We start from the raw sequence: 16828 nt of genomic DNA on the forward strand, positions 1-16828 counted from the left end.
GAGGAAAGACATTGATAGGGTAGGAAAAGATAGCCCAGTTGGGGGCTGATGTCTGACCATTTGGGGGTAAATTTCTGTGGCCGGCAGAGTGCTGTCCTCTGAAGATGCCGGCCACAGAGATTGGTGAAACGTTAGAAAGAACAACCTTCAGAACACAGCCAAAGAGCCCGAAAAACCCACAACAACCATTAGATCCTGGCTGTGAAAGCCTTCGCGAATACAAATTCCTGTTACCTTTAGCAGCTTTTTCATCCCTCATCCAGAAAATATTTGGAAAATATTTGCTGTTTGTTTGGGAAGATGAAGCTGTCTCAAAGGTTCAAATGTCATCTACATGGATATTGCTGCACCTTGTGCTGGGAAGCTTTTCCTGCCTTGCACTTGCTCTCATTAGGGAGAGTATTGGGCAGATTAAGCTTGGGAGAGTTACTTCTGATCTGGAAATCACAGTGGGAACTGGAAATCATAGTGGGGACTTCTCTGTGTGCTAGTGGAAATCTGATTTTTGGAGCGAGATGGGGATGCATAGAGGAGAATCCCAACTGTTATTGTTAACCACTGTTTAGTGATAAAGGAGGAATTATCCTTTCCCTACTCTCTTGCCAGTTGGGAGATCAATTGGGGTAAGGGAGGTCTGTGGAGGTGTTGTTGGGGAAAGGGAAAGGTTGGAGGTGGCGTCCCCTGAATCCTTCATGGGCTAGAATGGAATGGCATTCAAGCTGAACCAGATTGGCAGGCTGGATGTTCTCTTTCTGCTCTATAATATCCACATACAGTGCTGCCCCGCATAACGAGCGATTCGTTTAACGACGAATCCGCATAGCGACACGTTTTTTGTGATCGCAAAAGTGATCGCATAACCATGTTTTAGATGGTAAAACATTGCTTTGCATTGATTGGTAAGCGTTTTGCTTACCGATTTTCGCATAGCTATGTTTTTTCTAACAGCTGATCGGCGGTTCCAAAATGGCCGCCGGGCAAAGAAAATGGCCACCTGCACTGTTTTCGCACCCTTTCCTCACTTACTGGGCAGCGAAAATGGCAGTCGCATGGAGGATTTCCGGATAAGGTTGAGGTTTTTTGTCCATAGGAACACATTAAACGTGTTTTAATGCATTCCTATGGGCTTTTTTGCCCCGCATAGCGACAAATCTGGATAGCGACGATTTTTTCGGAATGGATTATCGTCGCTATGCGGGGCACCACTGTACAGTACTGTAATAGATTTGTGCCATATTCCTGCTTGGGGGTAAAAATTGATCTGTACAAGTTACAGTCATGACAGTTCTTCCATGCCCTATTTTGTTTTTGAGCTCCAGTATTTGATATTATTGTATTTGTTTTGATGAAGTTGTTAGTTACCCACCACGTCCTCTTGGTGGGAAAAACTGTATAAATAATGATGATGACAAGAATCAGAGGAAGAACCAGGAAATAGGTTCAGAGACCAAATCAGGAATCAAAAGCAGGAGCAGAAACACAAAAGACAATGAAGTTGAGGTAAACCTTGCTGCTCAAGCCAAGCTCCAGTGAAAAAGGAAAACTTTTATTCTCCTTTGTGTTCCATAGCAAACCTGGATAGGTGGAGCCAATCCAGACCTGATTCTTTTCTGAGAAGCTACAGTTAGATAATTCTTCAGAATGGACAGTGATCAGCAATTGTTGATAAAAGCTTGCATATACTTTCCTCTCTCTCGGACCTATAGCTATTTTCATTGGGTGTGTAACGAGATCAACTATTGCTGCTATTCTTCTCTGGAAGCTGTAGAGACACTTATAATGCAGGGAGAGGAAAGGAATCCAGCAAGAAAGATTTTCAACCTTTCTGAAATAATTTTGCACTCACTTGCCACCAAAATTAACTACTCAGTAGGTCCTGCACATTTTGCTTGACGTGCCTCAATGCATATTTTATTTTTTTATTAGGTGCAGAACAGGAAGCAGATGTGTCAACATGTTTATTGCAGTCTGAGTGGCATGCATCAAAACTGAATTACCATCTTTCTCCCTCTCCCCCGTCCCGCTTCCAGCACTTTGAAGAACTGTAGTTTCTTCAAAGTACTCACTGCTAGTGAGATGTCATTAAAGATGAGTCAGAATAGTATAGTGAAAGCATCCGGCAAGCTTACTGAAAGAGGTAATAAGAGCTATTAAGTAATCTTCCATTCTTTACAGAGAATGAGCCAATCATCTACGCAATCCTTTGCCAGCACTGAACAGAGCTAGTTTAGGAGATTGGGTGGTGATGGTGGTAGAATAAAATAAAGAAATGGGAAGTTAGCTGAAGAAGGAGTTTCCTCATTCCTTTTTTTGTAACTATTGAGAAAACATTCATCTGCTTCATTTCTGTTAATAGCTCCACAACTAAACTTGGCTCAGCATAAGATGAGGGATAGAGATATCAGCTGATACCTGTGCCAGCTAATGCTCTGTATGCTCCCTGGGCACCTAATGATTAGGAGGCCCCCATCAGTGGTGAAGGTGACCACAGCCTGCCTCCAAGCTAGACAGGGCCTGGGTTTCCTTCATCTCAAGATCATTGTTAGGGAGTTCCTGTAACTGGGATATTCACCTGAGCCTTGTTCCCACCAAACTGGATCCAGTGTGATATCCACAACCCTTAGTACTCTCCTCAGCTCTCCAATGAAGTTGTAAAAAAGTGACAGAATCACCCATGAACCTCTTTCCCAACCCAGCTGTCACCTGTATCCATTATTAACCTTGTTGCTCACAAATAGAAGGGTGGAAGAAGCCTCAACTTAGATTGGGGCAAATCAGTCCAAGGACTACCTTAAATGCTCAGGAGGTGGATAGAAGTGAGAACTGCAGCACTACCGTCCATGCCAAGCAGCTCTGTCTACCAGATGGCCCACCTCTTTCCTGATTGACCAGCCAGCATACTGTGTCCTGCTGTAAGCCACAGGGAAAGTGACCATTGTGATATGGCTGTCACAATCACTGCTGATGGCCCCATATATGCTACTCTTTGCTCCAGACTACAAACAGGATTCATTGTATGTTTCATTCCATATGTCTGATGAAGTGGACACATCCGTGAAAGCTTACATTAAAATATAATAGTTGATCTTTAAGATGCCATATATTTTTGTCTGTTTTTGTTTTGTTTCTTTGGCTTTTTGATGGTAAATCTGGAGACCCAACTTCACATGCTCCTACATCATTTCCCCCCCCCCCCCCAAGCACAGCTTGGAGGAGAAGTTTAGAAGTTTTTGCTCACATTCTTGTGTAACCTCAGTTCGTTCTGTTTTCAGAGATAGAACAAACTGTGGTTAATGTTAATTGTGCTATCTTTGAAACAAAAGTTCTCAAAACCATGGTTTCAGGCTAGCTTGGGTGAAACGAAACACAGTAAATATTAACCACAAATTGGTTAATATTTAATTGGTGGTGATATAAAAATGGAAGGAAAAACTTATGAACTGAATTAGGAAGTTTCCTACGGCAGTGTAAGTGTGACAGTTCAACTTCAATGTAAGCATCACTTTGAATCTTGGTCTTAGTACAGTGGTGCCCTGCACCACGACAATAATTCGTTCCCCTGAAATCGCTGTTAAGCGAAAACATCATCCAGCGAAAACAGTTTTCCCATTGGAATGCATTGAAACCCATTTAATACGTTCCAATGGGGAAATTACCTCGTCGTCCAGTGAAGATCGCCCATAGGGGAAGCCATTTTCTGAGCGTCGATCAGCTGTTAAAATGGTTGCCCTGCGAAGCATGGGTCCAGAAAACACAAGGCAGCCATTTTTCCGGAGCTGGAAAACATTGTCGTCTTGTGAACAAACGGTTCGCGAAGCACAGACCTAATCGTCGTCAAACGAAAATCCCCCATAGGAAACATTGTTTTGCAATCGCTATAGCGATAGCAAAACAGTCACTGTCCTACGGATTCGTCATGCAGCGGAGTCATCGTCTAGCGATGTACCACTGTAATAGAAAAAGGAACTAGAACAACTAAGGTCTGCGTAGGGTGATTCACCTTTAAATAGATGGGGCCTTCCCATATTAGTCTGAGTAGAATCAGGATGTCTTTTTAATCACAGAGTACATGGTGGCGCTGTGGACTAAACTGCAGAAGCCTGTTCTGCAGGGTCAGAAGACCAGCAGTTGTAAGATTGAATCCATGCGACGGAGTGAGCTCCCGTCGCTTTGTCCCAGCTCTTCGGCAACCTAGCAGTTCGAAAGCATGCAAATGCGAGGAACCACCTCATGGGAAGGTAAAACGGCGTTCCCTAGTCACACTGGCCATGTGGCAACAGAAACTGTCTTCCGACAAGCGCTGGCTCTACGGCTTGAAAATGGGATGAGCACCGCCCCCTAGAGTCAGACACGACTGGACTAAAAATGTCAAGGGGAACCTTTACCTTTTTACTAGTTCATTGTCTCGGACTGATTGATTGTGGAGGGTCTGTCTTGAGTTCTGTAGGAAAAATACTGTTTTATTCATTGCTATTTGAAGTCTTCACTCACCAAAGAGCAAGAATAAAAATAAGTCCCCAAGTGAGTTTCTGATTAAAACAGTGCTGTATATTATTGCTAGCTGAGTATTTTCCTACATGACTGTGACGTTTGCCCCTCGTGGCGCCTGTTTGTCTTCCAAACACAGAGCACATGTAGACAAACCAAAGAAAAACACCTTTTGACATGCTGCCACCAGTTGATCACTAAATCAACTTACTTAGGAAAGATGAAGGTCCATTCAGTTTTCACTTTTTATTAAAACAGGTTTATTAATTACAGATGTTTCTTTAATAATTCTTAAGTATTTACTTCAGGTTCATAAGCTTCAATCTATCTAAATCTAACAGGTTACTATTCACTCCTCAGACTAATCACACCTCAGATCTCCCAACTATCTCTCTCTCTCTCTCTCCCCCTCCCTAACTCTGACTGACCTCTACTCCCCCTTCTCCTCTCAGGCTCCACCTTTTTAACCTCTGGTGGCCCCACCTCTCAACCACATCAGCATATAACATGAATGATGCATGAATTATTTTGCATAACAAGGGGTGAACGCTACAACAACCAACAATTATTCCACAATTTCATACTTTGAAAAAAATACTTTGTTTTGATAGCAGCAATTATTTTTGTCTTCCTGCTCAAAATCCTATGTGTGAAAGTTGAAGAGAGATAAATGCATTGCTCTTGTGTTAATTGGCTTGCTGTCTGCATAATTACGTTGTAAACTGCCCAGAGAGTTTACAGTATTGCCTTTATTTTTTTAACCTTATTATGTTTTTCTTGATAAATCAGAGAAATAAAAAATGTTTCCAGAAGCAGTTACGCCAATAGGTAATTAAAGGTTGACATTCAAGAATATTGTAATTAACATACCCCTTTTGAAACAAATTCTACCAGCTACTGTGGATTTAAATAAACTTTAAAGAGTTATTAAGCATGCCCACAGAAGTTAGTCTGCTTATTGTTCATGATGTGAGTAGACATAAAAGAGAGGGATAACAGTCAAGCATAATGAAAGTGTAAATGTTTTAAGATTCGTATTATTCACTTCCTCACTAGCTCCTCTTCAGGAAGAAGTTTGTATGGTGTTTTTTTAAATTTCTACAAAAATGACCAGCTTTTGGGAAGGTCAGGAAGTTTTATACATTATTACAGAATCATTCTGCAAGATCATGTAGTGACTGAATGAAGTGTTGTTAGTGAAAAATCTACATGCAAAACTTTAAAAAGCATCTCATTTCAAGTACCAGTTGCCAAACTGTGGGCATGCCCCTTGATGAGTGCGAAGAAATTCTAAGGGGGCACAAGAGAAAGTTTGTTTTTAAATAAAAATAAAATAAAAGTTAGTGTAAAGAAATGTTTTACAGTGGTGCCTCGACTTACGAACTTAATTGGTTCTGGGACTCCTGTTGTAACTCGAAATAATTGTAAGTCGAAGCACCATTTCTCATAGGAATGCATTGAAATGCAATTAATCCATTGCGGCTGAAGAAAAAAAATCACCAAAAAACCACAAACAAAGACCCATCAGAAGACCCATCAGAAACATGATTAATCCGTTCTGGCTGAAGGGGTGAAAAAAGAAAAGCAAACAAACCATGCAAGTCCCTTCGGAAATGCAAAAAAACAAACAAAGCAGAAAGCAAACAAACCCTGCAAGACCCATCGGAAATGGATAAAAAAACCCCAAAAAACAAACCCTGCAAGACTAATCGGAAATGGGAAAAAACCACCACCACCATAAAAATCCTGCAAGACCCATCGTAAATGGGGGGAAAAAGCACCAAAAAACCCAAACAATCCCTGCGAGACCCATCACAGCATAGAAACATAATCCCACCACCACCCAGCCCAAAAACGCACTGCAAAACCCACCCAGAACAGTTTTTTACAAGTAGAAAGCAGCACCTTACCAGGCTGTCCGAAGCCTCCTCCGATCGCACTCACTCTAACTGTTGGGGCAAAAGAGCTACAAAGAAGCAGCCTCTTTGCCACCAACGGCTAGCAATTTGAATTCCCTGCCTTTTTTCCCTGCCTTTTTCTGTTCGTAACTGGAAGCTGCGACGGCAAGTAGAAGCAAAATTTTGTGGCTGGAGCAAAATTGTGGATGTGGCAAAATGCCTTCACAGAAGTATTCTATGAAGTAAGCAGTTTACAGTGTGTAGGATCTGCACTGTATCAGCAGTGTGTAGGCAGCAAGTGTCATATGTGATTAGCACACACAATAGTCTGTATGTAGGTTTCTTTGTAGACATGGTTTCTCTGTAGGTAATTCATTGGCCAAACTCCTGTTCCTTGGCATAGTAAATTGTACTAGAGTAGGCCCATTGGATTGCCTGTTGGGTTGTTCAAGCCACATATGTGATTAATTAAGTTTTCGGACAGAATGGGGATTGAGAGAGTCAACTCCACTGCAACTTCCATTGGGTCTACTGTACCTTACTGTGTATACAACCCCCCAGTGTATAAAATGACCCCCTAATTTTGACCCTTGATGAAGGTGGAGGAGCAGTTAATGGGCAACTTCTCCACCTCCGTCTCCCCTGCTGCTACTGCCTCCCCCGCCCAATCACCTCGTCCATTGTGACTGCTGGGGCTCACCTCCAGTTCACGTCGTCGCTGCCTTGTCCCGTGCCCGAAGGGAGTGCTGGAGGAAGCGATACGAGAGCAGCAGCAAGAGGTGCCCGAGCAGTTGCGAGTGCTCCTTTGCATCCACTTGCTGCCGCCGCCTCTGGAGGGGACAAGGCTTAGGGAACAAGGTGAGGATGACGTGAGCTGGAGGTGAGCCCCAGCAGTGGTATCGGAGGGTAGTGGCGGCGGCGGCCTAAAATAATCTATTTTAGGAAAAAGTTTTGTTTTATACACAGAAAAATACAGTGATCTGTGACTTCAGCATACAAACCTAGGCAGTATCTTAAAAAGCAGAGATATCACCTTGCTGACAAAGGTCCACATAGTCAAAGCTATGGCTTTTCCAGTATCAATGTATGGAAGTGAGAGCTGGACCATAAAGAAGGCTGACTGCCGAAGAATTGATGCTTTTGAATTGTGGTGCTGGGGGAGACTCTTGAAAGTCCCCTGGCTTGCAAAGAGAACAAACCTCTCTATTCTAAAGGAAATCAAACTTGAGTGCTCACTGGAAGGACAGATCCTGAAGCTGAGGCTCCAATACTTTAGCCATCTCATGAGAAGACTCCCTGGAAAAGACCCTGATGTTAGGAAAGTGTGAAGACAAGAGGAGAAGGGGACGACAGAGGATGAGATGGATAGACAGTGTCATTGAAGCTACCAACATGAATTTGACCCAACTCCGGGAGGCAGTGGAAGACAGGAGGGCCTGCCGTGTTCTGGTTCATGGGGTCACGAAGAATTAACAACAACAAGTTTCGACCCATTTGAATCAGTGGAATTTATGGAAGTGGTGATTCACTAAATCCCCCTTGATTTGGGGGGCAACTTTAGTGTGATCTATGCCAAGCAGCAGGACTTTGGCCACTGAATTTTAAGCATTCTTCACTTAAGTTCACTCATGGCTTTATTACTTTACCTCAAATACATGTACATTTTTGTGTGTGTCAGCCTGAAACTCTAGTAGTAGCACAAAGCAAAGCATTCAGCATTATGAATCTTTTTGCTTTTCAGTCATACCTTTTGATAGATTCACAATTTAGATTTTTTAAAGGTTATGTTAATATTGCAATCCATGCATGTTTGCTCACAAGTAGGGATGAATGAATGCTTAGGAACAAGTGTCTTCTACTCAACATCTGCATTTTACGTATTTCATATGCACAAAAATCTTATGCTGTATTGTACAAAATTTCCTGTAATTTGCATTTTTTCACACAGTTTTCCTGATCATACACATTTTGTATGCAAGTCTTGGTCTGAGTATTAAACTGCAGAATTTCAGTCAGTGACGAAAACTGAACGATACTTGTATATTTATTTGGAAAGATGAATTAGAAAATGTGACTCAAACATATTTTCCCCTCATTCCTACGCAGGAATAAATGACTCTTGCATCCAAAAGGATTTTTAGTACTGGTGTGTATGAAATCACATCATTTCTATAAGATTAATATGTATTTATTTCTTCCTAATGCAGATGAAAAAACAAGAACCCTGCAATTTGAAGTCTAATCTCTACATATTCGTCTGGGGAATAATTCATATTTTCATCTGGTGGTGGCTGGCAGAGTTGATGATTCATTGTATGTACATGCATGCCATCTGCAGTAGCCCCTCACTTCTGGGAACAGTAACACATTGGACCCTAGGTATGCATAAATGATCGTCAGATAATAGAAGCCTCCAGCCCATTTCAATTTGTCACCTGAACTTTAGAGAATGACAGGGCAGGAATTGACTTTTGACTAAGGTTGCTTGTGAAACAATCATGCATTTTAATTTTTCATAGCTGGGTGTGGGTCAGCAGCTGATGTGCTATGTTGATATCTTATTCATGAATTTTAGCCGTTTTGGCAAAGAGAAGAGAGAGCATCAGATGGCTTTAGGGAATGGTCCAAAGGCAGTAATGAGTTTCAGTCTGTTGAAGCTGGAGCTGGTGATACCAAATGTGTGCCACTTGGTTGGCCAATTGTACCGTTCCTAGGAGAATAAATATTTGATGCATACAAATATATTCTCTGATGAAAATATGATTTAGTGATGATTTTAAATGTGCTTTTAGAGAAATTTTCTTCTTTCATGCTGCTGCTTGTGGCAGTGGTGGTGACAATGACAGTGATGTATGTTTTGTATTATTCCCCTAAATGGGATCTTAAATTGTTTGGATTCAGCAACTTGCAGAATACACAACAGGACAATGAGTCTTCTGGCTGTATTCGCTCTAGTTGTATGAGAAGTACAGCGGTGCTTCACCTTATGAATGTCTTGACTTGCGACCAATTCGAGTTACGACCAGCTCCGGCCACAAAATTTTGCTTTGACTTGCGACTGGAGCTTTGAGATGAGACCAGAAAAAAGGCGGGAAATTTAAACAGCTAACCGCTGGTCGGAGAAAAGCCTGCTTCTCTGTAGCTCTTTCACCCCAGTGGTTAGAGAGTGTGCATTTGGAGGAGGCTTTGGACTACCTGGTACTGCTTTCTGCTTTTTAAAATGCCTGTTCTGAGTGAGTACAGGGTTTTGCAGTGTGGGTTTGGATTGAGAAGGGGCAATGTTTCTTTACTTACTTTACTTTTACTTTTATTAGATTTTTACCCCACCCACCCTAGATAGAGTCTACATCTGTGCTGTGATGGGTCTTTCAGGGTTTGTTTTTTTCTCTGTGTTTTTTTTTCCTGGCTGGAATGGATTAATCCCATTTCCAGTGGGTCTTGCAGTGTTTGTTTGTTTTTTGGTGTGTTCCCCCCCCCCCCGCTGGAATGGATTAATTGTGTTTCTGATGGGTTTTGCAGCAGGTTTTTTTGTGGGGTTTTTTCACCGGCTGGAACGGATTAATGGGGTTTTAATGTATTCCTATGGGAAATGGTGCTTTGAGTTATGACCAACTTGAGTTAAGACCATTTTCCAGAACCGGAGTTTGTAACTCAAGGCACCACTGTACCTGTTACTGCATAAAGATGTGGCTGAAGACTGGAAGAGTCCTGACCTCTGGCCAGAGCTAGGAGACATTTTCTTTTTGGATGTAGCTCCCAGAATTCTCCAGCCAATATGCTCAGTAGACATGCTGGGTAGAAGACTCTAAGAAATGTAGTTTAAAAAAGTAATTTCTCTAAGTTCTGGCTGTGGGCTACATCCCTTCATCATAACTGAACAAAATGTTTATTCTGCTAAAGTTTACCCTATTTGGTTGTTGTAGGTTTTTCGGGCTGTTTGACTGTGTTCTGAAGGTTTTTCTTCCTAACGTTTCGCCAGTCTCTATGGCCGGGCATCTTCAGAGGACAGGAGTAAAAAAAAAAAACTCTGTGCTCTCGTGCAGTCTGTGGGATAGTTGAGTATTTATAGATGTGAGATCGGTTTTTTGTCTTTTTCAGGTAGATTGGGTGATTATGGTGATCACCGTGTTTTTTGTTGTTGTTGTATTTCACCAGTGCACAGAGTTCAGACTCCTGTCCTCTGAAGATGCCGGCCACAGAGACTAGTGAAACGTTAGGAAGAACAACCTTCAAAACACGGCTAAACAGCCTGAAAAACCTACAGCAGCCATCGGATCACAGCCATGAAAGCCTTCGAGAATGCATTTACTCTACTTCCCAATTCTGGCCAAATTCACTTACAGTTTTGGCGATAAAAGAAAAAGTCAGTCATTGGTTTAAATTATTTGATTTGAACACTACCATGATTTTTATGAAATATACAAACAACATGGCTTCCTAAAATCATGGCAAGCTCTGTACAGTATGTGTGCCTCAACTCCTTATGTGTTGTGGGAAATCATTATTGTGCTAAAATATTTGCCCTCAAAAACAAAAACTGACAAACAGAATAACTTGTTGTCTTTGAGCACAATCTTAACTAGCCGAGATGGCGGGTGGCTGGCTGAATCCAAACCTCTTCCAGCCATTTGCTTTTTTCACTCCCATATCACACATGATTAGCGTGCTGTCTGCTCAGAACACTAAATTTTTTCACATATATTGTTGCCAAGCCAGCTGCTACCCACCTTATATTTATGCATCTGATTTTTCCTGCCTTAGTGTAGAGCTTTACATATTTCATTGTTCAAACTCATTTTGTTCATTTCGGCCCAGTTCTCCAATCTGTCAAGTTTATCTTGAATCCTGATTCTGTCTTCTAAAGTATTAGGTACCCCTCCATGTTTAGTGTCATCTGCAGATTTGATGAACATCCCCTCCACACCTCATCCAAGTTGTTTATAGATATGTCAAGTGTCATTGATGATTGGTAGCTGCCTGGATCTTTTATGTCCATATTTTTGAAGGTGGGGGTGATAGTTTCCTTCTTCCCGTCTTCAAGGACATGACCTCTTCCCCAATAATTCTTGAAGGTTCTTTTAATGCCCCTGAATGAAATGTATATTCTCCTGGAGATCTGAATTCATTCAAAGTAGTTAGATGTTCCCATACTACCTCTTTATGTATCTTGAGCGGCAGACCATTCTACCTGTACTGGATTGAATACTTTTTTCTTTCTGAGAGAAGAGGCAAAGTAGGTCTTCAGCTGTTCTGCCATCTCTTGGTCACCTGTTAATGCTTTCCATCCTCCATCCAGTGGACCTAAAGTATCCTTCCTCTTGCTTTAAACATAGTGAAAAACCATGTTTTGTTCTTTATAACCTCTCTTACACATCTAAGCTCATTTTGAGCTTTATCCTTCCTAACTCTATTGCTACTGATATTTTCTATTTACTTATAGTCTTCCTGGGTAACTTGCAGTCCTTCCATTACCTGTACATTTTCCTTTCAAATCTTAGCTCATCTGAAAACTCCTTGCAGCCATCCCAGTTCCTTTAGTTGTTTCCCTGTGTTCATATAGAGATTGTTTGTGATTGTGTCTTTGGTAAGTAGCTCCTATGTAGCATGGATTCCCTTGTCTTTGAATATTTCTGACCACAGGAGATAATTCAATATTTCTTTAAGCTTATTGAAAACAGATTTCCTAAGATACAGAGTAGCACCTTGTGCTATTCTCAACTTTCCCATTTCTTACTACAGCAAATTCCCAGTGTGTATGGTTACTTCTATGCAAAGTTACCACTGTTTCCACCTCATTAACAAGTTATTCCCTGTTAGTTAGGGTCAGATCTAGTGACATTTCTGTTAGTTCTTCCACCTTTTGGAAGAAGAAGTTGTCAGCAAAGCAAATAAGAAATTTACAGTATTGGCAGACTTGGATTGGATTTACAACATATATCAGGATAGCTGAACTTTCCCATTAATGTTATGTTAATTAATGTCCCATTAATGATAGAATACCTTGCCTCATGAGATATCTCAGGTCTTCATTCTTACTGTTTTGGCCACCTGAGCAAAGTTGAAATTTTCTGATCCTGAAAACATTTCTGTTGTATAGCAGATCATGTTGTACAGAAGACCATCCTTTTGCATGCTTTCATCTTCTGAGTCTGTTTGAGTTTGGGGCCTATGTGTTATGAGCTGCAATGTTCCATGGCAGATGACATTACGTTTCTAAAATGGAGAAAAGTATGTACTGCAGAATAAAAGTCAAATGACTGTAAATATTATTAGCCTACCTATCTTAGAATATCTGTACAGTATTTATGTTCTTGGTATTTTCCAATCTCTCTCAGTCTCTCTGTCTCTCTTCTTTCTGCATGTGTATCTGCATGTATGTGTATATCAGGGCAGATCACAAATTTCATGGATTTTGCAGGCATACAACAACAAAACAAAACTAGCAGTATTTGCTCCATCCAGAACCCAGGAAACAAATAACTACAACTTGAAGTGCCAAAGGTGTTTGGAAAGACAGTAACCTAAGTCCTTGATAAATCTTCCTTAGACCACCATCACCACTGTATTTCTGGCTTTTCTGAATATACTCTTCCTGCAAAAGAAAACCATGTGTCAGGAAGAAAGGCTTGAAAGACAAAGCTAGATTTAATACCATTTGTTTCAATGCAATTCACATGCAGATATTGTTATGCAATGTTCCTGAGATACAGAAAGCTGTTTTTGAGATAATTTATGTAAGAAAGAATTGAGAATTTAATTCCACACATATCCCTTGATCCTGAGATCAATTGGTCCCAAGTTATTTATTATTTGCAAAAGGAGGGGGAGGAGTAAGTTAATTACTTACAGGCAGTTAGCATCACACCTAGTTTTGGCTTGAGTCTAGTAGTAATGATGTGCTAGGTTTTTTCTTTTGTTTTTCTAAATCTGGAGGAGCATCCATCCAATCCCCTAAATATACTTTGAAATATTATAAGTCTTAGGAAGGTCTGAAGTGTTTGCTGTTTTTGCACTTAAGTTGCACCTGAAGGTGATAAGAACAGAAAGTCAATATGAGCATATTAAGGCATATTAAGACAAAGAAATTCAGAATGAAGGGACTTTGTCTCAGCTGCCACAGCACCATAGGAGAGCCTTTGCATTGCATATAGTGGTCCAATTTCTTGCTGTGGCATCTTCAATGAAATATTGCAAGTGTAAAAGTGGACAGTATGTCAGATTGAGACTTCGGGGAGCTGATGGCAGGCACAGTAAATTAGATTGACCCTTGGCTTGACTTTGTAAAAGAAAGGATCTAGGCTGATAGTCAGTTACATTGTCTTGCTGATGGAGCTGCATCTGTCAAAGAGGCAGAATGAAGTAGGAGGTCAGCCCTCCACACATCACTAAATCTGCTCCATAGCAACCTCTATGCCATATTTTCCAGGTGTTGTGGGGGACTGCAGGGAAGACAATGTTGTACTGCTAGAGCCATGAAAGTACTTTCATATGAATGAATTTCTACTTGCAGGATGATAGATTTTGCTACTTAGGCAGATTCTATCTCTTCATGAAGGCACTGGAGCAGAAACTAACATTATACAGAATGGTGAACGAAAGGCAACAAGCAGATTTTGGGTACCATAAAAGATACTCATATTTTGAGTTCTTACAACTATATTATTAATATTTTGCTGAGGCTAGCATGGTATTTGAATATTTATTTTATTTCTTTGCCTCCAATGCAAAATGCCACAGGAACTTAAATAACTTCATCTGCACTATTGACATTTCTTTTAACTACTACTTACTTAGGATTCAGAAAATTCTGTCTCCACGGGGGAAGGCAGTTAGTCTCGATCAGTGTCTAGTCAGCACTGTTCTTTGCAAATGAATGAATTACATTTAATTTGCCGAGCCGTCAAATGAGAAGAATCAAAGTAATGATATGCTTAAACCTCAACACAGATTTAAAAGGACAGTAGTATTTTAGTTTTTTGATTCCCAGTCATTTCTTGTGATTACGTAGCGAATGTTGAGGAATGACCCTTGCTAATATGGCTTAACCAACCGAATCAGAACAATACTTTAAGTGAAAAAAAGAAAAGTTAATGAAATGAATTTACCTTCCAAATCAAGTTACTTTTTGATAGTTAAAAAAAAAAAAGGAATTCTGTTACATAAATCATTGCAAAACGTACAAGGTATGGGAAAATAAGGTACTGTACAAATATGTACATTTAAGGACACGTTGCTTCTGAAAATGTGTACAGTATATTAGAATTACACAAAAATGAATATATAAGAAATGTGCACAAAAGGTACAACTATCTGCATGCAGAGTTTTTTTTAAAAAGTCTGAAAGTGATGAAATGGGTAAAACTGAAGAAGAATAAAAGAACTTAATTGCTGCAGAAGCCAAAAATAAAACAAAACCGAATTGTACAAGTTTGTTCATGCTTATATTACAGATGATGTAATTTTAAACCTATGGAAAGGCAGCATTAAGGAGGAAAGTACTCAGCCTCATCTTGTCTGAAAAAGAGCAGTGACCAGCAAAAACCTTCAGATAATTTGGAGATATTGTTTTATTTTATTTTATTCCCTCTTTTCCCCAGTGCAGGCATCTCAGGCGGCCCCCAAATTATTAAAAAAATCTGAAAATACAATAAATTATTGCAATTAAAAACAGTTAAATATATGGTAATGTTAAAAACATTAAAACAGTTAAAACATTTTATAAATAAATTAATTCATGTGTGTAGTCTCACTCATATGTCTGAGGAAGTGGCCTTGATCTATGAAAACTCACATTAAAATATAGTAGTTAATCTTCAAGGTGGAAAATATTTTTGTCATCTTTGTTTGTTTGCTTTGTTATGTTTCTTGCCTGGTATGTTTGCATAGATTAACACAGCTACCACTTCAAAATCCTATTGTTCATATAAGATCTGTGTTGTTGTTGTTTAGTCATTAAGTCATGTCCAACTCTTCATGACCCTGTGGACCAGAGCACACCAGCCCTTCCTGTCTTCCACTGCCTCCCGGAGTTGGGTCAAATTTGTGTAACTAGTGGCTAATTGCAGCTAGTTGATGTGGTGCTGGGGTACATTTCATTTGCATGCCTGTCATGTGTCCACTTGGAAGATATGCCCTAGACTCTCATCAGTTAGCCATGACAAGTTATAAAGACCTTGTGCAAATATATATAGGATTCTAACTAACAAGTCATGCCAGACTAATCTGATCCCTCTTTTTGATTGAGTTACAGGCCTGATGGATGAAGGGAAACACTGTCGATTTAGCATATCTTGATTTCAGTAAGGCCTTTGACGAGGTTCCTCATGATATTCTTGCAAAGAAGCTAGTAGAATGTGGAATAGATAGTGCTACTGTTAGGTGGGTCTGTAATTGGTTGACTGACCAATTGTAATTGGTTGGTGAACAAAGGGTGCTCATCAATGTCTTCTCTTCATCCTGGAGAGAGGTAACTAGTGGGGTGCCTCAGGGTTCTGTTCTGGGCCCTGTGCTATTCAATATCTTTATCAATGACTTGGATTAAGGAATAGAGAATATGCTGATTAAATTTGCAGATGATAACAAATCGGGAGGGGTTGCTAATTCCCCAGAGGACAGGATTAAAATTCAAAATGACCTTGACAGATTAGAGTCCTGGGCCAAAACTATCAAAATGAATTTCAACAGGGAGAAATGTAAGATCCTACACCACGGCAGAAAAATGAATTGCACAGATATAGGATGGAAGACACCTGGCTAGACAAGAGTACCTGTGAAAGGGATCTAGGAGTCTTGGTAGACCACAAACTGAATGTGAGTTAGCAGTGTGATGCGGCTGCTCAGAAAGCCAGTGCAATTCTTGGTTGCATCAATAGGAGTATAGTGTCTAGATCAAGGGAAGTGATAGTACCACTCTATTCTGCTTTGGTCAGACCTCACCTGGAGTATTATGTCCATTTCTGGGTACCTCAGTTCAAGAAGGATGTTGACAACCTGGAACGTGTCCAGAGGAAAGTGACCAAAATGGTCAAAGGTCTAGAAGCCTTGTCCTATAAGGAACGGCTTAGGGAGCTGGGAATGTTTAGCCTTACAAAAATAAGGTTAATTGGGGACATCATAGCCATGTTTAAATATTTGAAGGGATGTCATGTCGAGGAAGGGAGCGGTTTGTTTTCCACGGCTCCAGACACTAGGACAAGGAGCAATGGTTTCAAACTACAGGAAAAGAGATTCCACCTGAATCTCAGGAAGGACTTCCTGACAGTCAGAGCGTGGTCGGCTGTAGAATAGGCTGCCCCAGAGTGTGGTGGAGTCTCCTTCTTTGGAGGTTTTAAAGCAGAGGCTGGATGGCCATCTGTCGGGAGTGCTTTGATGGAGTTCCGGCATTGCAGGGGGTTGGACTCAGTGGCCCCTGTGGTCTCTTCCAACTCTGTGATTCTATGATT

The 16828-nt window shown here is 40.6% G+C and overlaps 1 protein-coding gene across 6 annotated transcripts in view; it reads left to right on the forward strand.

Annotated features, from left to right (window-relative positions):
* HHAT (hedgehog acyltransferase) overlaps positions 1 to 16828 on the forward strand; it is a 205717-nt gene that overhangs the window by 39198 nt on the left and 149691 nt on the right. For all 6 annotated transcript variants that reach the window (XM_078382932.1, XM_078382931.1, XM_020794598.3 and 3 more), the window contains one exon: positions 8594 to 8765. In XM_078382932.1, coding sequence (XP_078239058.1) covers positions 8594 to 8765 — 172 coding nt within the window. The remainder of the gene's footprint in view (positions 1 to 8593; positions 8766 to 16828) is intronic.

This window comes from Pogona vitticeps, chromosome 1, assembly GCF_051106095.1.
Source record: "Pogona vitticeps strain Pit_001003342236 chromosome 1, PviZW2.1, whole genome shotgun sequence".
In the NCBI taxonomy this organism is placed as follows: Eukaryota; Metazoa; Chordata; class Lepidosauria; order Squamata; family Agamidae; genus Pogona; species Pogona vitticeps.